This window comes from Acinonyx jubatus, chromosome F2 (assembly GCF_027475565.1).
Source record: "Acinonyx jubatus isolate Ajub_Pintada_27869175 chromosome F2, VMU_Ajub_asm_v1.0, whole genome shotgun sequence".
Lineage (NCBI taxonomy): Eukaryota > Metazoa > Chordata > Mammalia > Carnivora > Felidae > Acinonyx > Acinonyx jubatus.
In genome coordinates this window covers 68,587,043-68,605,639 of record NC_069394.1, presented here as the reverse complement: position 1 = coordinate 68,605,639, position 18,597 = coordinate 68,587,043, and the positions used below count along the sequence as shown (strand labels likewise).

Sequence of the window (18,597 nt, the reverse complement as noted above, 5' to 3'; positions counted from 1 at the left end):
TTTTTTTTCAATTAGTTCGTGTATTCATGGATGAGTATTAGTTACTGCTAGGATGAGATAGGCTACCTCAGGTACTTTCAATATTTGATGCTAGTGTTGTAATTATAGAAACCTTGTTTACAGGAAAAAAAATATGAGAATGGAAGGAATTTAATTACAGCAGTGTCTCTCAATTCTTTTGATTCCTTTCTTCCCCAAATATTTTTGAAGGCATACCTTTTACCAGGCACTGTTTTAGGAACTGAGGATATAGCAGTGAACAAAATCAGACAAGATCAGACAAAAATTCTTATCCCATAAAGTTTAAATTGTAGTGAGGGAGTCAGACAACAAATAAGATTTTTTTTTAATTGAAACATATAATACAGCATGGTAAACAGTGATAAGCACAACAGAGAAAATAAAGCAGGGAAGAAGGAAGGTGGAGAGGAGTGAAATTATAGGTAAAGTGCCTGAGACATATGTTAAAAAGTACCCAGTGATCTAGTACCGAAAATTATTGTTAAAGTACTAAAATTTATTACAAGATTGTTTGAAAGCAAAAACTTAGAGCCATTGTCATTAGTAGCTATTACTCCATCATCATGTGAAATTATACCTGTCATTTTGTTTAGTGACCTAGTGTATGACACCCTCCAGGATAGTGCACCAAGATAAGATTCCTGATGGCTGAGATAAATACCTTTCATAGCAAAGTGGAAAGAAGACAATTATGGAGGAGGATGAGGGAACCAAGAAAACCAGAATGACCGCAGGTACTTTCTCAGGACACATACATTTTGGAACTAAAGCTCTTGGAATGACCACCGGAAACTACAGAGCGTTTGTAGAGTCCCTACATCTGCCCAAGGCACGCTGAAGTCTACTGGTCTCTTATTGCTTTCCCTCCCCCTCCCTAGGACAAGGAGGCTGGAAGTCCTGGACATACTTGGGGATGCTTCCAGACCCTCCAGCATCTCCCCCTGACCGCTCCCAGTGTTTTCCAGACCAAGTTGCCAGCAGTGACAATGAGCTCTATCAGTTGTCCGTGCCCGTACCTGAGACAGAGGGGGACAAGACAGGCGAGAAGAGTCTATTATTCTACATGGCTATTTCCAGACAGGAAGAGGGAAAAATGGTGAAAAGCTCTAATCTGGACAGCACCACCTCTAACACCGAGGACTCTGCCTTCCCGGCCGGGGGCCGACTTATCCTTGAGCATCTCAGGGGTCCCGTATGCTTCCCTTTTTGAGTTAAGTGTGCTTTCTGAAAAGTTTCAAGAAATTCTGAACTTCTTGCACCCTGAAGAGAACAACAGTGAATAGCTACCAAGCTTGCATTTGGGTGTCATCCGTCTGTTCGAAGGGCTCTTAAGGTGCATAAAGCTGTTTGGGGCAGGGAGCAGCACAGCCCCAGCCACCCTCTCGGCATCAACAGCGCACCCATCGAGGCACCCCCGCAGCCGCTTGGTGTGCCATGAGCAGGCTGGCCGCAGCCTGAGATTCTGCACAGAGCAACGTGCCCTCTGCAAGCTCGGGGTCTTCAGACAGGGGACGGCGGATGAGCGATGCTTCAAAGCAGCTCATGCCCTAGGAGCCCAGAGTTTCGTTGCCAGCTACCTCCGAAACAACTGGTCTTTCCTAAAAGCCCTCGTTAGCCGTGGGGTGCCGCAAAATCTTATCTGTGTGAACTCAGTTGGTGTCAAGCCTCTACCCTGGCTTTTCTCTTATGAATTCATATCGCAGAACAAGTAAACCACAATTCAAGAGTCCCAAATATTTGTATTTTTTAAGGCCTTAAATGCTCCCTTACGACCTGTAAAATCGTACTTGTAAAATCAATGCTTATTAGAACAGTCTAGGGACTGAGTCTAGGGCTCAGTCGGTTTAGCCTCCCACTTCAACTCAGGCCATGCTCTCCTGGTTGGTGATTTCAAGCCCCGCGTCCGGCTCTGAGCTGACAGCTCTGTGCCCCTCCCCCGCTAGTGCTCTGTGTCTGTCTCTCAAAAAGGAATAAACGTTAAAAAAAAAAAAAAAATAATAATAATAATAATAATAAAAAGAACAGTCCAATACCTAAGTAGAAGAAACAGTGATAGACCGGGAAGCAAGTTCAGAATAAATGTGTGTTAATTGGTCCTCATCTTCCGGAGTCTTTTCATTTCTCTGAGCTAAGGGCTTTGTGGCAGGAGCTCGGTGTTTCTCGAGTCAGTGACAAGGCAGCATGCCGCTTAGCTGGATCAGAAACAAAACACCTACATTCTAGTAATTGCTTGACGAATATAGTTAAATTTTCTCCATGTTTATTTATTTATTTTGAGAGAGTGACAGAGAGCTTGAGTGGAAGAGAAAGAGACACAGAACGCAAAGCAGGCTCCAGGCTCAGGCTCCAGGCTCTGAGCTGTCAGCACAGAGCCCGACGCGGGGCTCGAACCCACCAACGGTGGGATCATGACCTGAGCCGAAGTCAGACGCTTAACCGACTGAGCCACCCAGGCGCCCCACTTGGTGCGTATAGTTACACCTGGGACATTAAATGATAGCCTGAGCTCTCACTGGAAATGGCGTTGCCTGAGGTGTATATTTATACAAATGTGCTGCTTCAGGTGTATCAACTTAATCAGGTTTGCAATGTCCCAGTCAGGTTGCAAGTAACATAATTTCTTCCAAGAAGTTACTTGGCTGTGCTGATGGAAGTTAGCACAAGAAATACATTTCAAAGGGCTGCAAACAATGGGGTTTTCTGGCTGCGGGCTCTCCCTGTGGGATCTTTTATAGTAACACCTCGGTTTCCCAGAACGGGTGAAGGAAGCAGCGCTCTGCATAGCTGACTTTTCTGGACAGCTGCTGCCAACTCTTAATTGTGCTGATTTTTTGTTCTACACTTCAAGACTTTAATTATACCGAGTATAGAGAATTCAACTTAATTGTCCTTGAGGTCACCCAGCAAGCGGTTCCCCCAACACCCACCCCTTGTCTCCCCGTGCTTCCTTCTGTCTCTCCCAACTCTTCCCTGGCCACTCTTCTGCCAAAGACCCCCAAGTGGTGTTCTCACTGGAATAACTCCAGATTTCATGGATGCTTCCTTTCGAATCCTCTTTTCTTCATACCTCTGAAAGTCTATGCCTTTTTTGTTCCTTCCCATGTTTTGTTGACATTCATCTTATTTCTCCTGGAGAAATTCCTTCATTAAGCATCTTCTCACATCTCTCTCCTTAGAATGAATTTTAAAATACATAGTTGCTTTACTTTATTAATCATATAATATGACTCCCTTACTGACAACTTAAAAGCCCAAGGTCTTTCCTACTGAATTGTTTTTAAGTCTTCAGTTAGGTTATCTTTTAAAAAAATTTTCTTCATTTTTAAAAAGCATTTGACATCATTAGGGGAAAAAAATAAGCTTTAAGAATCTATAAACTTGGGGCACTTGAGTGGCTCAGTTGGTTAAGCATCCGACTTTGGCTCAGGTTGTGATCTCAAGATCCATGATTTTGAGCCCGGCATCAGGCTCTGTGCTGACCTCTCAGAGCCTGGAGCCTGGTTGGGATTATGTGTCTTCCTCTCTCTGCAACCCACCCCCCCCCCCCCCGCCAAAATAAATAAGCAAGAAAAAATTAAAAAAAAAAAAAAGAATCTATAAACTCACCTTCAATTTATGCTCCAATTTACTCCTTCACTTGAACTATCTTCCCACTCTGGCCAATGGCAAGTGTTGCTATATCCATCAAAAACTAATTTTTTATATAGGAACGTCATCATCTCATGGACTTGTAGGCTTCTGTTGCCCAAAACCCATACTGCTGCATTTTATCCATAAAGGATTCTTGATGGTTTTAATTTCTTACCTACCTACTTTTCAGTGATTGTTCCTTACATTTTCTTGTACTCTTGTCTCGTTCAGAAGCTTGATAATTTGAATTTTACCAATATGTAATATTTAAATTTAGAGATTTGAAAATTTTACCTCACACTAGAATTCTGATGTGCAGAGAAAGGGTCCACTGGGATGACCATGTGTCCTGATCTGGTTGAAACAGCCCCTGTTTACATAGGTTGTCCTGGCATCCTATCTGGCTTAGGCTTTGTCTTAATTTTTTTTTGCTTTTCAAGTGAAATATTGTCAGTAGCAACTGTATTAGGATAATCTGGGATGGGTGAACTGATAGCACCTCAAGCGTCTGCCATTAAGTCTCCTCAAGATGTGTGAGATACAAGAGCAATGAGTCGAATTCTTTTAATATATGGTTAAGTGTGTAAGAAAACCACCACCACCACCGCCCCCGTCTTCTCCCCAAATCTTTACAGATATCGTGTACCTAGGACCTTTCTTCCAAGGACAGCGTGCAGATCCATCAATGATTAAAAAGATAGGTGCTTGGGCAGGAGTAGCAGATACGGCTAATTCCTTTCAGTGCCGGTGGAGGTGAGCAAGGACTGGAGGCTGCCAGCAGCTCAGTGCACCAGCCCATAGCTGCTACAGAGGGTCGGCACAGGGCACCCAGAAGTTGAGGTGATGGGCTGTCTCCAGCAGTGGAAGAAACAATTCCCAAGGAGCCAAAATACCAACATGTTATCAGTTCCTCAGATGTTGTCAGCGGAAAACCAATTAATTTGCTTTCGAATAGCGTTTTATTTTTTTTAATCCAATTCATAGAATTGAAGTAAGGTTTTTAAATATTCATTCCGTCCAAGCTAACATGTAGGGTGTTGCTTTCAATGGTACGGTAATTCAGTTAAGTAAATATTAAGGATAAAATTATTCGTTTTGTGATAATCATACAAATGGTGGAGCACAATATTGTGGGTTTTTTAAAGCGTAGTATTCATATTAAATTAAGAAATTTGTGAAGCAGAAACATATTTGGAATTCAGGCTCACAGGTAATTTGTAATTGCCTCCCAATGACGCTACAGTGATATACCAATGAAAACAGAAACTCTAGTTTTCAAATTTTCTATGTATACAGAGATGTACGTAGAATATATAAGATATATATTATATTTGTATACATACACACCTTAGGGTAGATAAGCTAGAATATTTTTTCACCATTTGGATGTTATGAATCATGCTGTTATAAATATTTGTGTACACACTTTTGTGTGGACATATATTTTCATTTATCTTGGGTATGTACCTAGGAGTAGAGTTAGTGGGTCATATGGTAACTCTGCTTAAACATTTTAGGAACTGATTATTTTGCAAAGTGACGGCACCATTTTGCATCTGACCAGTGGTGTATGAGGGTTCAGATTTCTCTACACCATCACCAACATTTATTATCTGATGTTTTTATTCTAGCCATCTTTGTGGGTATAACATAGTATCTCCTTGTGATTTTGATTTGCATTTACCTGAAAACATTTTGCTAATGAGGTTGATGTTGAAAACAAACAAAAAAACCTTCAGAATGACAGAATACATTTTCTGCCTTTGCTTCTCTTTATCCTTCAGAGTTAGGAACATTTCATCCTTTAAAGAAGTACTTTGTAAATCAATCTAATTTTCCTATATTAGTTGTGAGCATTTTTATAAATGGCTCTTCTACATTTTAGTTGCACTTCATTCAAGATCAGTCGGAAATTTTAAATTGAATCATTCAACAAATGAAGCACCACAAAAGTCATCCTTTGAAGCTTTTAGTAAATGGCAGTAATTGAGAGCTTATAAAAAGGAGAACATTGAAATTTATGCTCACGAAAGGAAGAGAACTGGGCAAATTAAATAATGAGAGCTCAAATGTTATGCAAGATTTAATTAATTGAGGAAATTTATATTCTGCACCAGAATGAAAAGAAGCTGATTTGTGAGAGGGCCTAAAAATTGTGCAGCATTTATATGTGATTTTAAAAAATCACAAATAGATACAATTCACATTTTATTGTCTTATAAGATGTTTGGCAAAGATACACTAAATGGAGGTAAAATAACAGTACCTGGGAAAGTACTGTAAATAACATTACACATATCCACTCTTTGGCAAACTTGCTTGGAGATTATCGGCACCTTATATGGAGACTATTTCCGTAGTTAAAAATACTATGATTTACAGAATCGATTAAGGTATCAACAATTTCAACTTTACTAACAATAAAAAAATTGTGAATAAGACTGTATATAAATTTATAAAAATAATAAAACCAGATTGAAAAAATATATATTATATGTATATTCTGGTGATCTGGTCTATTGGAGACAGAGATGACTAAGGAGCAGATTCACAGCAGTTCCTGAATTTATACCAAAAATAATGATTCTGTGAATATTACACTTTAATGTTCAAATGATCAATATAAAAAAGTTTTCTTTTTATTTTGCTTTAAAGTATACAGATATATGCTCTTTATTTTTATAAAAAAAAGTTTATTTTGTATATAATTTTTCAATTGAATCATTTTATTCACAAATGTATATATTTGTAATTTTATTTTTAACACCCTCTTTAAATTTGAAAAGTGCCTTATAAATCATATCTTCATTCAACTTTTAATCAGGGTGGTTTTCCTTCTAATTTCCCACCCATTGGTCAGCAAGATGAGGGAGTGGATGTTTGATCAAATATCTAACTTGATAAAACCGTAGTCCAATCTGACCATTTAAATGGTCCCTAGTCACTGCCTACACTTTCTGGGAAAATCTTTCCAGTGTCTCAGACGGACTCCTCCTTCACTGTTTCTTTCCCTAACATGGCAACCTATATGACCTGGTAGGAAAAGGATGGGCCTCAGGCTCCTCTAGTCTCTGTGGGGATTATCTTGGAGTAATGGTGATTACAATGGCCCTTGCCACCTGGTTGTTGTGTACCCCCACAGGACCCCAAAGTTCATGTCTACACAGTGATCTGGTGAAGCTTTGATTGACCCAGACTTACCTCAGCTTCTTCAATGGGGGAAAAAGGATACAGCAAGTCAGAAATTGACAAGAGTGACTACAGCTAGAGTAGGTCAAGTCTTCACTAGAACTTCTAAGCTAAGTCATCCATCTTGAAATCACAGGTTACTGAAATGTCTGTCTTGAGCTGAAGATACGATATAATATTTTCATACTGTGTACCTACACACACATGCATTTGCCGAGAGTTCAGAGTTCCTATATGACTGTGTACCTGTTAATGTTATAGTGCCATAATATAACCAAAGCTGGAGGTAAAGTAATTAAAATTTTTAATAGACTACCAAAAAAGGGGGGAGAAGAAGATTAGGATGGACATTAGGATTAGAAAAGAAAGACGGAAACTGTCATCAAAACAGAAATTAGAACGAATGTCACCAAGAACAGTGATTCTATACAGACGGTGAGACAAGCACCATGCTACCACAGAAGAGATGAAACCTTTGCAAAAAGCAGATGTCCATTTGTCAAAGATGGCTTGAGGACAAAAGGCATGGGCATAGATTATGCGACTTCTCAAAGGTCTTTCTAATGATGCGATAAATATTCTTAAGAAAAAAATTGGATTCTGGCAACAAGACGAGAGGTATATCTTTTGATATATAGGGGGAAAGGGCATATCTGTATGCCTAAGGACAAACACATTATTTAAAATCTAATGTTATTTAATGTTACTTCATTTTTCACGAAAGTCAATAACAACTTTGATTTTCCAGTCCTTACGATCCCAAGCTCTTTATGTGTTTCTTAAAATTTCCCTATTTTTTGACCATTGATCTTGTTTTTAGCAGTCTTTTATATTGAACACATATTTTTCCATTTGTGGTAGACAGATTTTTTTTGTTAATATTATTTTTATGTGTTCTACTTTAAACACCTAGTGTTCTGTGTGTTTTCATTTACACATTTATTCACATCGGGCTGTGTTGTATTTGCAGTTGATTTCATAGGTGGACTTGATGCACGCTCCTACTACCAGGATCATGTTGAGTTAAAGCCTGTTAACCTGTAAGTAAAGGTGTGATGAGATGGAAAATATTAATCGTTCTAACTTGGTCAAAACTAACCAAATCTGAAATAATTTGGACCTGCTACTACTAATCATTGGTTTAATTTTCCACTCATATTTAAAACACACCTTTTACATGTAACCCAACATCATCATTGTTGTTATTCATCCCAAAAAGAATTTGAAATAGGTAACGTGGTTTATGTTTCCAAAATGGGATTTTTATTCAGCTTTTCTTATCAGAGGGTTGATAGCTAAATTGGAAATAAAAAGGATAATGTAGTCTACAGAAGAGAAACTAGATATGTATTTGGGGGCCACATAACAGAGAAAAGGGGAGAAAGATTGGGTTAGAATCCAGGCTCTGTGTGTGTGCTCTCAGGGGCCTTCCTTGACACCTCTGAGACTTGGTTCTCCCACCTGTGATATGATTTCAGAGGCAGAGGAGGGAATATGGATTCAATGGGATAAGGTAGGTATAGTATATGTATAGCTTGTACCTAGTACTTAAGTGTGCCTAGTACTCAAATGTGCCTAGTACTCAAAATGGGGTAAGGTATGTATAGTATATGTAAAGTTACCTATGATTGTGCCTAGTACTCAAATATTTGACTAACTCTTCCTAAAGGACATGGAAGGAAGTCAACAAGTACAACAAAAAGCACCTTAAATGGGACAGGTTTCAGTTGAGTATAAAGAAGGTATCATGGTCACCTGACTGAAAAAATACTGGAAAGCAAGAAAATAGATACAGTGACTCCATTCCTAGAAAACTCTAAGTAGCAAGTAGACAGCTGTATAAAATAATAGCTATCATGTACCAAGCACTTGGCATTGTCTCACTCTATCCTCATGGAAATACTGTAAGGTACTCATGAATAGTCCCACTTCATAAAAAGGGAAACAGAGGTACACAGAGGTTAGACAAATTCCCCCAAATCCCACTAGTAGTAAGGGGTGGAGCTGAGATCATTTCTGAATGATAAGCAATCACCATGCCTGATATTGTGAACTTGGTCAGATGACCTTCTATTCTTTCAGCCCAATGTTCTTCAGTTCCATGGTGATAAAGGAAATTATGTACAACAGCCACTGGAGACCAAAGCCAAAGACATGATAAGAAACACACATGAACGCCTTCCTCTGCTTTGCCACAGTGGTTTCATATCTGCAATCCCCCACCCCCAGCCCTGCGAAGCCTGCACCGACCCCTCCACCTCTCCAGGTTGAATTAATTTTATTCTGGCAGAATGATCTAAAGGAAACATAGCTCACAAGCCACACAAATCAGCACTGTGCTTGTCACATGATGGATGTTTAAATAAATGTTGGTTTCTTAAAGCAAATCCAATTTGGAAAATCATTCACCCTATATAACACTCTGGGACGAAGCAGTCACCACCTCATTACTCATGCTACTGAACGCTGGTAAATGATGTGCTCCAAAAGTTGATATTGGTAGATCTGGGGGACTTGGCAGGGATTGTGACAATAATAGAGATGATCACTGCATTGCAAGTGAGAGGAGAATGGAAACAATGCCTAGCAGGGGCTAGGAGAGTGTAATATACATTTGGTATGTAATAAAGAAGGTGATGAATGATTTATTTCATCTCCACTATGAAAAAAATAACTCAGCAGAGAAATTGCACTATGAAAAATGTTGGTCAGACGCAAGAAAGATCTTTCTATTAAGGAAGGTTATTACAATTACAATTGATTGATGTTGGTAATGGAATCTCCTTTCTTGAATGGCATGGGCATCCATGTACCTCACAGTGTTCTCTGGCCTGGCCCAAAGGCAAGTGACTGCCATCTATACTCCCTGAAGTCTCTCCCGTTTCTGTGAATCAAGAACACATAAAATGTACCTGTGAGATGACCTGAAAAGCTTTGATCAACTCTGCTGCCTCCTCAAAGGGTTTTCTCAACTACCCTGTTCACTGATGAACTCTCACACCTTTTTAGCTGAATGTAGCATAAACTACAGGCTACAGAAAGCAATGAAGTTTCTGCTTTGACAGATTATGCATATTACTGTTAGATGAATATGGAAAGCCTTTCAACCATGAAGGGAGCAAGAATCTGAAAGATCAAACTACACCTGAATTAAAATCACTGTGCATGAACAATTTAAGAGGTCAGTATGTGTGCTCCCCACTGTATGTAAATATTGCAGTTTATCCAGTTAGCATTAGTCCGCCTGCTTGATTTCTTTTAACAAGGCCATTATGTTGGACTTTGTTGTGGCCGGCTCGGTGATGCCATATCACCACCCAGCAACAGGTTGGAGAAAAAGCCAGTCTTCTGTTTAAGTTGTCCGAGAGGGGAGAGAATGCTGGTTTTTAACTTTTGTTAAGGCTCTTTAGTCTCCATGGAGTACTAAGCCAGGTGTTATGAGGAAGCCACTTCATTAGGGGACTTCATTAAGGGAATCAGAAGATTCCTGAGCATAGTCACAGGTACAGGGATGTAGAAGGGTGGCTTTCAACTCTAGAAGGGTAGTTACAAGCAGACAGCCCATTCACAGGTAACACTGTCTGTTTGTACAGGAAGCTTTCATTCTCGTGTTTGATTGTGTCATTGCTCATCATCATAAAATGTACCTTTCCTGTGCCCACAGTCAAATTGTGTGTGAATGTGTGTGTTGGGGATAATGTGATAGGGGAAGTTATTTTACATATGGAGTCAGTCTTCCGTGCTTTGTCTCCTTTCAAAAGAATGATACCAAGCTATCAAGAGGGCCTGATTAAGTAAGTTAGTTTTATTTACAACTATTTACTTACTTATAATATGTGTCCACAGTCCCTGTGATAGACACCAGAAATGGAAAGACTAGCAACACTTGAGCATTGACCTCCGGCAGCCAATGATCTAGGAGAGGAGACCTACATAGAAATAAGGAGATGCAAAACAGTGTCCCCAAATTAATTTTTTTGCAGGAGCAAGAATGCTTACTTCTCACTTGCAGGGAGATCAACCAAGAGATAATACCCGAGCTGACTTAGGAAAGAAAATGAGGAGTTAATCAAAAGCAGAAGAAGAGAATGACTGTTCCGTGTATGGAGGCTAATTTGCTTGGCCATTCTACAGCAGATGAAGCTGAAATTCAAGACTGCCCAATCTTCTGTCTGCCATAGTTGTCACCTAAACTGAGCAAGCCTATGAGGTAGCAGATGTTTAAGTAGAGCAGGAATCTTGATAACTCCTGGTGGGGATGCCCCCAGATCCTCCACAGCCACTGCTCCGCCATCTAAACAGTATCACTCTTTACTCCTAAAGCTACAGAGATGCCAGCCATAAAAAAGAAAGAGATCCTGCCATTTGCAACAATGTGGATGGACCTAGAGGGTATAATGCTAAGTGAAATAAGTCAGACAAAGAAAGACAAAAACCATATGATGTCACTCATATGTGTAATTTAAGAAACAAATGAACAAAGAAAAAAAGACAAAAAAAAAAAAAACCCCTGCTCAAATACAGAGAACAAACTGATGGCTACCAGAGGGGAGGTTGGTGGACGGATGGGTGACATAGGTGAAGGGGAATAAGAGCACACTTATGATGAGCACTGAGAAATGTGTGGAATTGTTGAATCACCACATTGTGTACCAGAAGCTAATATAACACTGTATGTTCATTATACTGGAATTTTTTTTAAAAGCTATGTAGATGAATGAAATTCTCACTGTCTGTTCCTACTATCCAGTGAAACCACAGCCAAGGAAGGAGCTTGATGAATCAGTGGGGAAGACCCTATTGATCTTGCCTCTAGTCTGGCAAGATGTGTAGAATAAGTAGGAGCTCCCTGGCATATTCCCCCCTTCCCCCTGTCCCCGCCAGGGAGCAGGACAGGGTCTGCGAAACTTGCGCCAGTGAAATACCACTAAAAAATCAAATATTTAAAAATTTGAAAGCTATAGAGATGCTTTCAGTGGTTGTTGTCTGGATCTGCCTTGGAAATATGTGACACACAGGTCAGGGGTAGCCCGTGTTGGGGTCCATGATCTTGCCACGGCCATCAGTGAGAGGCTATAGCTCTCAACCTAAGTACAGCCTAGGTCTCTGCCAGGACCTCCTCCATCACTGCCACCACCTTTAACAAGGAGAAAAAAGCTCTTGTCATTGGAGCAGAGAGCCATGTGGTCAGTGGTGGCTTTGAAGGGGACACCTACAGAGCGGCTTACGTCGGGGCTGCAGCTAACGCCAAGGGTAGAGGGCTAATAAAAGCAGATTTACCTCTCAGGAAGAAAAATCGCTTGGCAAAAACCCATGCAGCTATGAAAGAGATATGGAATTTCAGGGAACATCCTAGTGAGCAACTAAATTAAAGTGTGTTGAAATCAAAATGGTTAGCGACTGGGTAGTGGGAAAATTAAGTTCTACGTAGCAGTTATTCTTCAGATAGAAATAATTAGACCAAGGCAGTTTGTCAAAGAAAGACAGCAGTGGAATTTCAGAACTGAGTTCCACTACAAAGATAGAGATCTGATGATGTTAGAAATTCCCATGAGGAAGATGCCCCGAGACTGCCATTAAGAAAGACTTGATGAAAAAGCTTCTTCCCCCGCATTCAGCCAGTCTTTCCCTAAGGTTTCCAAATGAGAACTTGACTTTCTCTGGTATCTTGACTTGCCTGATTGCCTTGGCTGGAGGCTAATTTTTCTTCACAAAAAATGTCACATGCTACGTGGCCACTGCTGATCGAGTGTCGACTGTTGCAACTCAGTATGAGAAGACAGATGAGCTAATTCCCATTTCAGGCGGGCTCTGCGGTCAGCGCCCACCTGTACCTTCACTGCCTGGTCTCTGCCTCTAATGGCCCAGGCCCAGAGGAAAACGACCTCTGATGACCGGCTGCCGGACAGATGGGGGTGGCCCTCCACTGCTCTTCCCTAAGAAGAGCTGCTTCTATCAGCATCCCGGTAAGCGGTAAGTTGGAGCCAGACCATTCTGCATTTGCAACCCCTAGATTAAGAACCATCTAAGAAGACAAAACACCTGTGTGTGTGTGTGTGTGTGTGCGTGTGTGTGTGTGTGGCAGGCAGGGAGGTAAGAATGATTTGCTTTCAAACCTGGGTTTAAAAACCAGTAGCCACCAGCAATGTATTAGTAAACTGAAGCTGGAGGAACCCAGAGTCTACAACCTGCATTTACTCCATCACGCCTCTATTTCTTGGCCAAGTACCTAAAGACTAATAAAATGGTAACTCTCTGTCTTTATCTCATTGTTCTTTGTCCTTGACTGGCCCTCACATGTCCATATTTCTCTCTCTATGCTGGCTGTCCCCTGTGGCATACAGAACCAGATGTCTGGAATCTGCTCAGACTGGGGGCTGCTCACTTTTCCCATGACTGATTGTGAAGTCCTGTTGCCTGAGGGCTTCCCTCAGTCCCTGGAAGTGGTGGGCACTTACACGGGCATCAACTGTCCAGGGCAGGGTCAAGAGCGTAGAGCACAACAAATGTCAGGCACTCAGCGCCTTCTTAGTTGTCCGAGAGGAGAGCCGGGCTTCCCCACATGCCTGCGTCACTTAGCACCAAGGGGCAGTGTTTAGGGGCTTGCTGCTTTTTCTCTCCTTGGGGTGCCTTTCCTTTGTCACTCGCATTAATAACTTTTTGATCCATCATAGGAAACGACTATTTTTAGGGGCAATGTAAGAACACACCCTAATGTGTAGCCACTTGACCATGGAGCAGTGAAATGGCTGTGCTTCTAGGGTTCAGACTCATCACTATGCTTGTCAGTTCATGCACCAACTGGCTAGGAAGGAACGATGCCACCAACAGTGCAGTCAGGCAACGCAAAAGACGGTCTGCCATGACCGTGACCGATGGTCAGCCATCTCCCCTGTGTCTCACAGGGATCGCCAAGACCTTCTCATTTGACCTGTGACCTCACTCACTGTCCCCAGAACCTTGTGGAACCTGGTTCTCCACTGCCTTGTGAAGCACATGAAGGCTTTTCCAAAATGAAAAAACTCGCATCGGAATGGTACCCTCCAGGGAAACTGTCAATTCCTGTCTTTGCCAGAACTCTCAGGAATCTTCTCAGTACTTGCCATGGATATTAACAGCAAGGAAATAGATTTACCCATGGAGACATGGAGCACACCCCCAAATTAATCAACATAAGTAAAAATAACTTCATTTTGCTTGTTTCCAAAAGAAAATATCCTCTGATACTAAAATTAAATGCAACGTGGGGTGCCTGGGTGACTCAGTCGGATAAGCGTCTGACTTCGCCTCAGGTCATGATCTCACAGTTTGTGAGTTCAAGCCCCGTGTTGGGCTCTGTGCTGACAGCTTAGAGCCTGGAGCCTGCTTCGGATTCTGTGCTTCCCTGTCTCTCTCTGCCCCTCCCCTGCTCATGCTCTGTCTCTCTCTCCTTCAAAAGCAAATAAACATTTAAAAATTTAAAATTAAATGCAATGCAATGAACATACACCAAATTTCATGTTAAAAACATACTTTGTTTTCCTTTATATTCATATCAAGAAACACTTATAATCCCATGTAATGACAAGTTCTGGAAAGAAACAAGATACAAGAAAGAAAGTAGAATACACAGATGAGAGCACAGGCATATCACGCACACACACCCACACACACACACATCTCAGAAGTGATACAGAGAGACAGAAAACCAATAGAAAAAGATACAATGACAGGCCTCTCAGAAGACACACTTTGAAATAACATCACTACCTTGCTACTTGATTTCATTCTGCCTGGAAGGTAGGTACCCTCAGATAACTACTAACATCTGAAGAAAAAAATAAAGATATGATCTTAAGGTTCCCAAAACTCAAACTGTTCTACTCAAACTCATTGATCAATCATAGCATCATTAAGAGAGTGACAACTCGACATTATGTGTCTCCAGATATGACACAATCAGAAGACGTAGTACCACGTATGAAGTATCTTGCCACAAGGTCAAGCTTGATCTTGGACCGAAAGTGTAGAAAATTCAAGAATAACAGAATTAGATCGGTCTCACCACTAAAGATAAATGTGATGGGTATACCCAGAAGTTCCCCCCAAACTCCCATCAGTACTACCCCCAACAAACAAAAATTCCTTCCCCTATTGCCTTACCTCATTCTAGAAGAAATTTGCCTATTGGATGGATGAATAAACTTCAGGACCTTGAAACCCCTTCCCAACTAAGATACAGTATAAAATGATTAAAATTCCACTATCATAATCTTATCCCTTTATCTTTCAGCTCCAATCCCTATTAAATCACAATGGGGTGAAAGGGGTAGATAGGTGGGCTATATAGTTTTCGGAATGTAGAGAAATAGGCAGAGAAAATGTGAAAGGAAGGCGAGGAGATAAGTAAAGGACTCCAACTCTTGCGATGTGTGAGAGGGAACAGGACTTCCCTGGAGAAGAGTTACTACCAAAAAGCAAAGCTGGAAAGTTGGAGCTTTTTTCCAGTTATTTAAAATTATGACCAAAAAAGTCTGTTCTGAGCCATAGAGAAAGTCATAGCTTCTACTGGCAGGATGCTTATAATTTAGTTGGTTGGAAGAAACTTACATATCTGAGTGAAATGTAAATGTAAATCTCATCTGAAAAATACCTTCACAGCCACACCAAATATCTGGCTACCTTGGCCCACCCAAGCTGACACATAAAATTAATCATCACAGGACGGGATGTATGTAAGGACATGGATCAGTGGTATGAAAGCCAGGTGAGGATGATCCTTGAGCAGTCAACCAACAGAATACTGTAGGAAGATTAGGCTAGGGACGTTTCTAGCAGTTTGGAGACATAATATTACCCTCTCATCTTTACCCCAAGACAACCGAAGGCCATACCTTTACATCATTCCTCAGTTACTATGGGTTGGCACTTCTCTCCCAGGAAATCAGTCCTATATTCTGATTTTTATACCTGATTGCACACCCCGACCTGAAGAGCAGGAAGCCCATGGGTTTTTGGTTTTCTTATTGCGACTGTCATATACATGGACCGCATGAGGCACGCCCAGAATCTATTTTGCGTTTTGAAAAGCCTGGATGAATAGAAAGGAAATTCAGTTTTCAACTGTGAAGTTCTTTAAAGCAATTCATATTTTCTGTTTTAGGTCGAAATAAGTAATGACACTGACTCTGAAACACGGCTGCTGAACTTGAGTTAGGAAGCAAAGCACCACTGAGAGCACCTCTCTGCATTGGCACGTCTCACTTCCTCCCAGAGGACGGACCGCGCCTCCCTACTTCCCCACGAATCCCGGAGTTCTTGGGTCACAGCCTATGTATTATTAGCATTGTTCACTAGATGAGTTGTAGGTGACTGGGTGGGTATTTTTCTAAGTCATTTTCTTCTTATATGAATACTTGTAAATTATTTTAAAAATTGGTCTTTCATTTTTTAACAATATTTACTGTGAGGCATGCAAAACAAAAACACTTCGTGAAAGCCTTCTACAGTCAATTCTAAGAGAAATACTGGTTTTTGTATTGAGGTGTTAAGTCGGTGTTGCTGATGACCTGAGTTATCCTATGCCTGATGGAGTTTGCATTAACAGACATTACCGGGGGCTACTCAATATGAAGTTAGATGCTGTGACAGCTGATAAATGGGTGCAAACAGTGGATCGGCCTTCAGACTGACCATGGGTCATTTTTTCAACACCATAAGACAAAACATGAAGTCCTCCTTTGTTCTCAACTTTCCAAAATGCAGAACACCATTACGTCAATCTAAATTCTCAGATTCATGCATATTATCTTGTTCTTCCTGTATTCTGAAAAGAACATATCATGGGGAGTATAGAAGAGTATGATTAGTAGAATACCTTTCCCCTTTGGAGGTTATATGGGTATCTCTGATGTTCATATTTTCTGCTCTTTATCCCGGTTCTGACATTGGTGTCAGACCTAAACATACAGCTTGTGGAGTTGTGGAACAGAAATCACAACCATCAAGAATATTGCTCTTAAGATATTCAAAAGGAGCATTAAAATGGTATGGAATCCTCTATAAATGCTCCTAAAAAACATATTTATATTTGCTCTACATCAATTTTTCTTTTTCTTACCCCATCCCAATAACCAAGAAAGTAATATGGGAAACATCACTTTCCAGGGAAAGAAGGACTGTTTTGAAAACACATCATAGCTTTTTCCTTTCATATCTTTCAATGACTATTTCCCATATCAAAATAAGTTTTGCTCACTTTGGATAGCAACCAAGGTGAGGCCCCCTATAGGCCACAAAATTGTGTACATGTGTACTATTTAATCCGGAAGTTGTTAACTTGGCCCATACATCTCTAACAAGTCAGTCTATAAACTATTTAAAATCGTATGCAAATTTTTATGTGGGTATAGAGGTTCCTTTTTTCTTGTTTTTTTTTTTTTTGTTTTTGTTTTTTTGTTTGTTTGGAGTCCGTATATTTTTATGAGACTCTGTTAAGAATCAGAACTAATACAACAAAATGCCCTGGTTGCTCCCATCTCATGCCAACCACTGTGGGCATTCCAGAAGCCCATTTTAGTCACTAGCCTTTGGATTGTGCTCCATCAGTCAGGTGACACACATTTAATCCCATCATTTTTCATTCTACTAAATAAACCTGAATGCAAAATGACGAGGAGCTCACAGGGACCTAGGAGATGGTCAAATCCAAACCACCCCTTCACAGTTCAGGGATCCGAAGCATAGGGGATTTGGTGGCCTTGTCCTGAGTCTTGCATGTACACAGAGGGGCAAGAGTCATGGGAGGAGGTGGGACCTTTGGAGGGCAAATGGTAGGGTTTGGACCCAGCACTGTGGCCTTGGATAGTGTTGGACATCGTTGCCCTGGAACTTTCCTCATCTGGGAGGTAGACTATAATCCTACCTCCCAATGAAGAGGTGAGAATCAGATGACATATAAAAAATATCCCAGACACTGTGAAGTGCTCCACAACTGAAAAAGGCAGTTATGATTGTAGCGTCAGGACAAGTGGGACCCTGTCTGGAGCTCTCGCCATACAGCCAAGTGCGGTGAAAAGCCCATGAAAACATCAAACTCTTCTAAGTTTTCTAAAAAGCAGCTGGAAAAAATTGCCATGTTAAAGCAATTAGAAATAGTGAAGACTGAAAGTTGCATTTCCTAATTAAAAAAATAACTTTTGTTTATTTCAAGACTAATACATATTATTACTATGGGTAAAGCTAATAAAATATCAAAAATGTAGAAAGTCAGTAAGACAGAAGAATAAAATTAATATGTGAGTATTTTAAACAGTCATTGCATTAGCCTCTCACACGTGCACAAACAAAACATAGTCAACATTTCACAAAACGGCACCATACTAACTTTTGTTGTGTTCTATCTTCATGTAAATGTGTACATACTGGTAAGATGCACGGGAGAGTCCTAGATCTTGTCTAACTGATTTGAGGAAGAAATCCTTACATTAGTGATTTTTTCTATGGATTTCCAATATAGGCAACTACTTAATATGGTATCCCAGCAATCCATAATGATAATTCTAAAGTTCCGGAGACTTGACCTCTCATCAGAGACAAGTTAGATCGATCTCCTCTCCTTCTCACTTTTCTTCTCCCTACTTCTCCTGTCCTGGCTACTACTTAGAGATTCTGCTTCCCGTGACAAAGGGATGAAAAGAAGTGCTGAGCTTTGCGGTGACCCTCAACAGTCACCCTTGACTGTTTGGTCTTTCCACACAGCGGTGTCACAGCTGCTGC

General features: G+C 40.7%; 1 protein-coding gene and 1 long non-coding RNA gene across 2 annotated transcripts in view; one reads left to right on the top strand and one right to left on the bottom strand.

Moving 5' to 3' along the window:
• The window catches only part of NKAIN3 (sodium/potassium transporting ATPase interacting 3), a 696,415-nt gene extending 680,161 nt beyond the window's left edge, over positions 1-16,254 (top strand). The window contains exons 6-7 of the mRNA XM_053208019.1: positions 7,811-7,880; positions 15,983-16,254. Coding sequence (XP_053063994.1) covers positions 7,811-7,880; positions 15,983-15,992 — 80 coding nt within the window. The 3' untranslated portion in view covers positions 15,993-16,254. The remainder of the gene's footprint in view (positions 1-7,810; positions 7,881-15,982) is intronic.
• Positions 9,600-16,570, bottom strand: LOC113594757 (uncharacterized). The gene is made up of 4 exons (XR_008292469.1): positions 16,434-16,570; positions 15,714-15,910; positions 10,664-10,769; positions 9,600-9,715 (listed from the first exon to the last, which is right to left on the bottom strand). It is a non-coding gene; the product is annotated as an uncharacterized LOC113594757 (long non-coding RNA).
• Positions 16,571-18,597: the final 2,027 nt, after the last annotated feature.